This window comes from Sciurus carolinensis, chromosome 9 (assembly GCF_902686445.1).
Source record: "Sciurus carolinensis chromosome 9, mSciCar1.2, whole genome shotgun sequence".
Lineage (NCBI taxonomy): Eukaryota > Metazoa > Chordata > Mammalia > Rodentia > Sciuridae > Sciurus > Sciurus carolinensis.
Window position 1 is genome coordinate 26185372 of NC_062221.1, and position 10163 is coordinate 26195534.

At 41.6% G+C, this 10163-nt stretch overlaps 1 protein-coding gene across 1 annotated transcript; it reads right to left on the minus strand.

Annotated features, from left to right (window-relative positions):
- Nucleotides 1-251: 251 nt before the first annotated feature.
- On the minus strand, nucleotides 252-9817 carry Iqcf3 (IQ motif containing F3). The gene is made up of 3 exons (XM_047565440.1): nucleotides 9803-9817; nucleotides 1314-1361; nucleotides 252-644 (listed from the first exon to the last, which is right to left on the minus strand). The coding sequence occupies exons 1-3, from the start codon at nucleotides 9815-9817 to the stop codon at nucleotides 252-254; spliced, it is 456 nt and encodes a 151-aa protein (XP_047421396.1).
- Nucleotides 9818-10163: the final 346 nt, after the last annotated feature.

Genomic DNA, 10163 nt, shown 5'->3' on the forward strand with positions numbered 1-10163 from the left:
CTGGGGTTCTATATAGGACACCTGGATCTGCATATATGCAGCTTTGGGCAACAATTTCCTGGTCTGAATGTGGGATCAGACCAAGAAGCAGTCATAGGAAATTGTTGGGGGTGTAAGACTTTCCCCAAGTAGAGGACAGGAGCAAAGCCTGAATGCCTGAGGTCCTCGTGGTTGTGGCAATCACTGAGAATCACAAAATCAGGTCAGACATTTATTGAGGCACTGGAGCCAATTCTTGATGCTGCAGGCCTTTAGATTGATACAATTTCAATGTGGAACTCTGGTTGCTTGGAAACAACTTTACATTGTACCTGCAGAACATCACTGTTCTGGAAGATAAGGCTGCTCTTTGGGGTTTGGGACACAGGGAGAGTGTAGTCCAGTTGGTAATATTGACGGCACTGCCACATACGAACACAGGACTGGAGTTTGACGGCTGACTTCTCCTGGATTACATACAGCCTCAGAAGGTATTTCTGATGCTTATGTGCCCGCCGCAGCAGGACCATCCTCCACCAGCCCTGAATCATCCAGGCCCTGAGGGCAGCGACAAGCAGGGTCCGTCGCACCAGGTGGCCACGCCACCAGGCCTGAATCTTCTGAGCTGCCCGGACCCTTTTTTTGTGGCGTTTTTTAAGAAGCAACTAACCAAGCAAAGCAGAGAATAGCCAGTGAATTTGTCACCATCAAATGCAGGCAGTTCTCTTAATAGCCCTTTCCCTGGAGGTGGTTCTGAGAACCCCAGAAAGCTGGGCAGAGTTTTGCCTTCATTTCTGTCTTGCCCATGGGTATGGACATATCTGCTCACCTTCTAAACCACAGGGTCCTCATCTATGAAATAGGGATATGCTTGTCCTGTGTACTCACAGGTTCATGGAGCCAGGGCAAATACTTTCTGATCCAGAAGTCCCTCTGCAGGTGTGAAGACCCAAGGGATCCTCACAAGGAAGAACCTCTGCATCTATGGGCTGCATCTCAGTCCTAAATCAACCTGTCATGCTGCCTCCTACAGCCTCATGTAGTGCCACAGCCCTCTGGGGTCTTCCCTTCCCTCACTTCTGTGGACGTCCACTCCATCCTCTCCATCACTCCCTAGCCTTCACCTGCCTTTCCACTTCTCATTGCACTGTGCCACCTTCCGTGTGGTTTGTGCACAGTTCACCCAGGATAGGGAGAGGATTTAGGGGACAGGAGAGCAATGCTGAGCCAACCCTGTGGGAGCAGAGGGGAGAAGATGGCTCCTTCACTTCCAGGGACCCTGAGGTCAAGTAGGGGGAATCAGAGACCTCCTCATGCTCCTTGTTTCAACCTACCTTCTTTTGCCTTTCGCTCTCAGTTACTTGTATCTCTGGACCACACTTCTGCAATCAAAGTGGTGGAGGGGGGCATATGTGAGACAGCCTCTCTGCAAAATCCCCACAGCCCCAATGCCCCGTGCTTTGCCTGGGTTTCCCTCTGATATGGACATCTCCCTATCCCTGGGGGAGTGAGTCTGATGGAGTCTTACACAAAATTTAGAGCCCATGGTGGGGGGCAGATGCTCAGGTGGTCATCCCCCGCTGGTGGTTTTTCCTCTAATCCCATCAGGGTCAGGATGGGTGGTGGAGGAGATGGCCATGATGTCACAAGGGCAACTGTTACCCAGGGACCAGGTTGTTTTCTTCAGGCTCACAAATGATGAATGGAAAGAAAACACCTGCCATCTCCCTCCTTCCAGGGATGAGTCCTCAGGACTAAATCTGCTTTGGCCCAAGGATGACCTCTGGTCTGTCCCATCCTTGGAATCATCCTGTCAGTCACCAAGGAGAGTAGCCCATGTTTTCACAGCAAGGAACATGGGGCTCCCACTACTCTGACTCAAGCTGTCTCTCCATTTCCCATGCTTTTCTACCATGGTGCCCTTCCTTGGGAATGGGAAAGCCCTTCTTTCAGTGGATACCTCATTGATTGTGGGAAGTAAATATGGGGGCCGGGAAACATCCATGAGATATCTTAGCCAATCTCTACTCTCCCTCCTGCTATTGGCTAGCTTACCAACCTGTGTCCTGTAACACAAGCCCTTCCATTCTGCGTCAGAATCTTCTTGGGGCAGAGGGATTTTCCAAAAAGAAGTCACTGTGTATGAGAAAAGTTCCCATCCACCATAGAGTCCTCAGGTAATGGCAGTGGTCATGTTTCAAGGGCCCGTTTGTACTCCAGGCGTCTGCAAACCAGCCACTTCTGGCTGTTTCCACTGCCACTTATAACTGAATTTCCCAGCTGTGACATGGCCTCTTCATGTCAAGACACTGCTGATCACCTTCCCACATAGAAGGGAGAACTGGCGGCTTCTGTCCCTCCCCAGACAACCCAGTTGTCTCCCTCAACTTCCCGTGAGGAGATTTGAATTTGAGGTCAATTCATGATTTAGTCTTCACGTTGTCGTAACCATGAGAGGGCAACTGAGGGCCATGCCGGGAGCACATTCCAATTCCCCATTGTTTCCTGCACAGCACCATGAAATCCCTTTTCATTAGGAAAATGTTGACATGTATACAACTTGACAGTCAGGGACCCATGACCAGCATGTCTCCTATCTTCTTCCTTGATGAATTAAGATCCGTGTCACCTCCAGTGATTTTCTATAGCACTCATGCCAAGATCAGTGGCTCGCTGATGTCCCCAAGCAGCTGTAGGAGGTGTCTTGTAGGGTACATATCCTGGGTGACCCTGCTGACCTATAGGACAGGTTACACAGAATACCACGAGGTCCTGACAGATTGCTCTCCACAGTGGCAGCACTGGTCTAACCTGTGTCTAGCCTCCTGGTATTTGCTGAACTGTAAGATATTTCATGTGTGTTTCTCTGAAGAGGGATATGATACAGTACCTGGGCTCCAGTCCTGACATAACCTCTGCAGGCTAAGTGTACCTGAGCAAGTCTTCCAGGTTCTTGGTATCTTGTCTCCTGCCTTGTAAAGAGATAGTACCACCTCTTGTGGCTCTAGGTGAACTCATAGGCAAAGAACCTGGGTGGTGCTGGGTCTCAGGACCTGCTCAGTGTCTTCTAACTCTTTTCGTTGATGCATACTGGTCATTGGAGTCTCTGTGTTGATTGACTCATTTTGTCTTTGATCTGTTTTTCTACTGATGCCTATTTTTCTTGTCTGATTTCCTTGGATAAAAGTTTTGCTAATACCCTTTGCCAGAAGGTCCTCTGACTTTTAGCTTTTTCATGTTTCTTTTTCTTTCATTCCACAGTCTTAATTTTTGTTTGAGGTCACCTAATCCTTAATTTTAATCTTAATATAAAAGAATTTCATGAAGCTAGTTTTAAAAATTTACTCTACAATGCTCACCAGTAAAAAAGTAAAAGCAATCAGCAGCCTCCTGCCTCATTCCCTCCCCCAAAATTCTCCTATTGCTGAGATCATTGCTTTTTTTTAATATAGTTCTGTGATTTACCTCAATTACGTGTTATATTGAAAATTTTTATTTTCTATCTTTATTCTCCATGGTCTTCTTTCCATGCTGATGAAGACTTACCTTTCTTGCCTTTCTCCCTTCTCTCAGTATAATTATAGCCACACTTTTGAAGATAAAATTAGTAATCAGCATCACTTCATTGTGATCATGTGTACTGTTCAAGGCTCAACAAGGGTATATTAGTACATTTTCATTCATGAACTTTCTCACCATTCTTCTGGGAGCTAGTAATTGTCTTGTTTCTATTAGTTCGTCCCCAAACTATTCACAAACTTGTTTTTGGAATAATTTTCTTTTTCGTGGAGCTCTATTGCCTTTCTCTCATCTGCCTCAGCTGTTCTTGTGTCTGCTACCTTGTCGTGTTTCTGTAGGGCCCTTCACCATTTCCCTCCCCTCTCCTGGGAACACCCCTACCAATGGGATTTCATCAGGGATGCAGAGCCACTGTAGGATAAAGGATTACTGCAGTAACTGGACCTTATTCAAATGTGCCAACAGCTGAGAAGAAAAGGTCTGGAAGAACAGACTGCCAGATCAGAGGAAAGGCCCTGGGCAGCCCTATCATCGCCCTGTTAGTGACTTAGTTGGAGCTTCCAGGGGAACCAGACACATCCAATTGCTGACATGACACTGTGATGTGGAAGATCAGGAGAAGTCTAGGAAAGCTTTGCCTAGCTGGGTACATCATCAAGTATCATGTGGTTGGACTGGGGCTCAGTTGGTTAGCAGGCAAGGAGAAGACCTGGATGCAGAGCAGGGAAAGCAATAAAAACTAGAAGGCTCTGGACATTTCTGTGTATCTACCTCCATATCTCATTGCAGGAAGACCTCCTGCCTCTCAAGTCTAATGCAGGTTCCCATCTTCCCACTCAATCCCAAAGCCACCAGGAACAGGCATTCTGGGAAATGTGTTTTTTTGTTAATTTTTTTTATTAAAAAATTTTTTCATACGTGTATATGGGGTAATATGTCTGTCTCATTCTGCATCCTTTCCATCCCCACCGCCCACTCCTCCCCTCACTCCCTCTGCATAATCCAAAGTTCCTTCATTCTTTCCTGCCCATCCCCCACTATGGATCAGCAGCCACTTATCAGAGAAAACATTTGGTCTTTAGTTTTTTGGGATTGACTTATTTCACTGAGCATGATATTCTCTAGTTCCATCCATCTACCTGCAAATGCCATAATTTCATTCTTCTTTAAGGCAGAGTAACATTCCATTGTGTATATGTATACCACATTTTCTCTATCCATTCATCTGTTGAAGGGCATCTAGGCATTCCATAGTTTAGCTATAAACATTGATGTGGCTGTGTCACTATAGTATGCTGATTTTAAGTCCTTTGGGTATAAACCAAAGAGTGGGATAGTTGGGTCAAATGGTGGTTCCAACCCAAGTTTTCTGAGGAACCTCCATGCTGCTTTCCAAAGTGGTTGCACTAATGTTTAGTTCTACCAACAATGTATGAGTGTACCTTTTTCCCCACATCCTTGCCAACACTTATTATTGCTTGTATTCTTGATAATTGCCATTCTGACTGGAGTGAGATGAAATCTTAGAGTAGTTTAGATTTGCATTTCTCGGGCTGGGGTCAGTAGAGTCAGTCAGTAGAGTGCTTGCCTTGCAAGCACAGGCCCCAGGTTTGAACCCTAGCTCCACACACACACACAAACACACACACACACACACACACACACGCACACGCACACACACACAAATTTGCATTTCTCTAATTGCTAGAGATGTTGAAGCTTTTTTCATGTGTTTGTTGATCGAAATTTCTTCTTCTGTGGAGTGTCTGCTCAGTTCCTTAGCCCATTTATTGACTGGGCTATTTGTTTTTTTGGAGTTAAGTTTTTTGAGTTCTTTATTTATCTGTCCGTGATAAAGGTTTTTCCCATTCTGTAGGCTCTCTTTTCACACTATTGTTTCCTTTGCTGAGAAGAAGCTTTTTAGTTTGAATCTATCCCATTTATTGATACTTACTTTACTTCTTGCACTTTAGGAGTCTTGTTAAGGAAGTCAGGTCCTAAGCCCACATGATGAAAATTTGGGCCTACTTTTTCTTCTATTAGGTGCAGGATCTCTGTTCTAGTGCCTAAGTTTTTGATCCATTTTGAGTTGTTTTTTGTGATTTTTGAGAGATAGAGGTTTGATTTCATTTTGTTATATGTGTATTTCCAGTTGGGAAATGAGTTTTTAAACAAATGTTTTCTCAACCAGGTTGAAAGTTTTCTGTTAGATTCTGATTTACTGTTTACACTGAGATCTTCACCAAGTGACAGGAACACAGTCCCACATACCATGACTCCCTCTTTTTTTGGATATCATCTCTAATTTTCATAGCTTCTTAGAAAAGCATGAGTGGAAATAGATTATAGAGTGTTGCATGTCTAAAAATAACTTCTTTCTACCTGCAAATCCGATTGGTGACTTTACAGAGTATCAACTTTCAGATGGAAAATTATTTTCCCTCAGAGTTTTGAGGACTTAATTCCAATTTCTTCTTTAAGTCTTATTCTAATCACCTGTTTCCTTTTTCTCCAAACTCAGACCTATTTTTTCCCTCTGGAAACATTTAGAAACTTCTCTTTAATCCTGTTATGAAGATTCAAAATGAAAAACATAGAAATGAGATCTCCCCCACTTCCTTCCTTTGAACATTCATTGTGTTGGACACTCGATTTCCTATTGGTTTAGAAATACATATCATTCAACTCTGGCAAATGTTCTTGTATTAGTTTCTTGATAATTTCTACCCTTCAATGTTCTTAATTTTCTGCTTTTAGAAATCCTATTAGCCAAGCTGGTTGTGGTGGGACACATGCAAGTTCGAGGTCGACCTCAGCAACTTAGACCCTCAGCAACTTAGTGAGACACTGTCTTAAAATAAAAAAATAAAAAGGGCTGGGGATGTGGCTCAGTAGTAAAATACCCCTGGGTTCAATCCCAGTTGTTGTTGTTTTACTTTTTCTGTTCTGTTCCCCATGTTATTTCTTTTAAGCCCTTTAGCTTTGTTTTTTGTCTTCAATATTTTGTGTTAGAAGCTTTATGTTGATGATCTTTGACTGACTTGAGTAAGTAATGACATTTATCTGTAAGCCTTAACTTCAGAGGAAGTCAGTAAACTTGGGTGGAACTTACTTTCTGGTGACATTCAATATAGGATTGCTTCAGTTGGGAATCCCAAGTATCTATATCCATTGATTCTATTCCTTGATGTTTCTGGTAGATCATGTTAATGACCCTAAATTCACACCTTTTGTTATTGGACTTTGATTTTCTTCCCCAAAGGAGATGGGATAGATCTTCCTGTACCTTTCATTATGTGACTTGATCGGCCAATAGATAAGGTGGAATGATAGTGTGCAAGTTCTGGCCTTGAATGCTTTTGCACATATATCTTTGCTCCTTTGCACTTCTTCCATTGCCAAGATAACAGTTTGTCCAGAAGGCTGCTGGGAGGGGGAGGATGAGAGTCTTGTGGAGCAGAGCTTCCCCAGCCACACCACCCCAGCTGCATGTTTAGGTGACATGTCACTGAGGCTCAAAGTTGTTTGTTATGCCGCATTCGTGTTGCACTAATGGGACTTATTTGGCCTTTCCCTTTCTGGCTGTGGAGGCCTGTTGAGATCAAGACTTCTAAAAGGCAAATATGTCTGGAAGATTGTGGTACAAGGCCATTTTGTTGGCTGCAAGTGGGGTCTTTGGAACCAAAAGAGTACTCAGCTCTTCTTAAAATTGAAGGTGTTTATGCCAGAGATGAAACTGAATTCTACTTGTGTAAGAGGTGCTAATGTGAACAAAGCAGAAAAACAACTCAGGGACTTCTGCAGGAAAGCCAAACAAAACCTGGATAATCTGAGAAAGGTAATTAGTAGCCATTGAAACAGTAGAATGGTTCATGCCAAATTCAAAAGTAACCTTCGTGCTAAGACCATTGTTCTTACAATCCATATGATGCTGTGCTCCTTAAAGATTTGAACCAAAGAAAAGTGAATAAATAAAAGTGGATTTGTACTCTTATAAAAAAAAAAAAAAAAAAAAGGAATTTATTCCCCAGAGTCTCAGATTCCCCAGAAAGTGAGCCTAGAACTTTGAACTAGAGAGTAGGAGTGAAGCTTGGCTGGAAGCCCTCAGGAAGGGATTAGAGGCCTCTCGTTTTAGTCTGCACACTTCCACTTATTGCCTGTTTTCTATATGGTGCTTCACCCCTGCCCTCAGTCATGCCTGAATTCCCTAAATTCAGAGGCTGTCTGATTCAATGTGTGCAGAAAATCAAACTTTCTGTCAGGTTACCTAGCTAGAGGTAGGAAGTAGGAGAAGAGTGAAGCCAACAAATCCATAAGTAAATATTTATTGCCCACCTTAGATTCTTAACTGCACACTGTTATTCTTATGGTTTTGTAATGCATTTTAGTGCGACTGAGCTTGTTCCTTTCCCTTGTCTCTTCTTTCTTCAAAATATTTGCCTATAGCCAACTTTCATTATTTGATATGAATTTTTTTGCATCAATTTGTCAGTTTCTCAAAACTCTGGAAGTTGACTTTAATGTTATTTAATTGGAATCTATATTTAACTGATTAACTTGAAGAGGACTAACAACCTTACAATATTGTTATGTTAATGAATATAGTATATATCTCTATTTATTTGCCCTTCTTTTATAGCATTCTGAGCTGTGAGCAAATAATGACTCATGGAACTTAATAGACATGCTCTTAAAGAGAAAAAGGAGAAATACCAGTTTAGTTTTGTTTTTAAATTTTTTTTAGTTGTAGATGGACACAACACCTCTACTTTGTTTTTATGTGATGCTAAGGATCAAATCCTCACACATGCTAGGCAAGTGGTCTACCACTCAGCTACAACCCCAGCCCTCAGTTTAGTTTTAATTTGCATTTCTCTAATAGCTAGAGATGTTGAACATTTTTTCATGTATGTGTTGAACATGTATTTCTTCTTTTAAGAAGTGCCTCTTTAGTTCCTTAACCCATTTTTTGATTGGGTTATTTGTTTTGTTTTGTCAATCTTTTTGAGTTCTTTGCATATTTTGTAAATTAATGCATTATCTGAGTTAAGGGTGACAAGGATTTTCTCCCATTCTGTAGGCTGTCTCTTCATGCTCTTGATTTTGCTGTGAAGAGTTTTGTAGTTTGATACCATCCAATTTATTGATTTTTTATTTTACTTCTTGCACTGTAGGAATCTTGCTGAGGAAGTTGGTTCCTAAGCTGACATGTTGGAGTATTGGGACTATATTTTCTTCTAGTAAGTGCGGGGTTTCTAGTCTAATATGCTGAGATTTCACCTCACTTCAGTCAGAATGGCAACTATCAAGAATACAAGTAACAATAAATGCCAATGAGGATGTGGGGGATAAAGGGTACACTCACTGCAAATTGGTGTAATCACTCTGGAAAACAGTATGGAGAGGTCTCAAAAAAACTAGCAATGGAACCCCATTTGACCCTGTTATACCACTTCTCAGTATTTATCCAAAGGAGTTAAAATCAGCATACTACAGTGACACTGCCACATCGATGTTTATAGCACTTTAATTCATAATATCTAAGCTATGAAACTAACCTAGGTGCCCCTCAATAGATGAATGGATAAAGAAAATATGGTATATATACACAAGGAAATATTACTCAGTCATAAAAATGAATGATTTCATGACATTTGCTGGTAAATGGATGGATCTGGAGATTATCATGCTAAGTGAAATAAGCCAATCCCTAAAAAAACAAAGGTTGAATGTTCTCTCTGATAGGTAGATGCTAACACACAAGGGAGAGAGGGGAAGGATAGATGTTCAGTGGATTAAACAGAAGGTAATGAAGGGAAGGCAGGGGAGATAGGGATAGGAAAGACAGGGGAGTGAATATGACATAACATCCCCATGTATATATATATGAATGCACCACAGTGAATCTCCACATCATGTATGTCTGCAAGACTGGAATCCTAATTAGAATAATGATATTTTTATTATGATATGGCATACTCCATGTTTGTATAAATATGTCAAAATCGACTCTACTGTAATGTATATCTAAAAAGAACAAATAAAAATGCAAAATATAGAAGGAAGACAATTTCTTAACATGTTCAGTTGTATCCAAAATTATATTAGAACCAATAAAACTAAGTTTTCTAAAAAAGAAAAAAAGGAGAAAGAGGAAGTCTTGGTTCTTGTCTCTCTTTCTTGCAGCTGATTGAATTGTGGATATAATTATTAAACAGAATGATCATTCTTGGATCATTAATTGACCTTGGAATTGATGGCAACATAAGGCAGAGTAGAATGGTTGCTGGGCCAACTTACTCACCCTGCAGAACGTCATACTGAGCCTGGACAAGCTATTTGCGTTTCAATGTAGGAAAGAGAAATAAGTATTTTGTTAGTTTACACCACTGTAACATTAGTTGTGCTACTATACCTTAATCCTGATATAGCTAAGCTCTGCCCTGTGATTATTGAAGAAGGGTTCCCAGGACCATAGACAGACATGTCATTACCTGGAAACTTCTTAGAAAAGCACATCCATGGATCCCTGGCATGTGGAATAAGAAATGCTGGTTTGGGCCCAGTATTTCAGAAACCCTCCCCATGCTATGTTCGTATACTAAAGTTTGGAAAGCACTTTTCTTATTCTCTCAGATGCAACCCCCACAACAGGATCTCTCTAT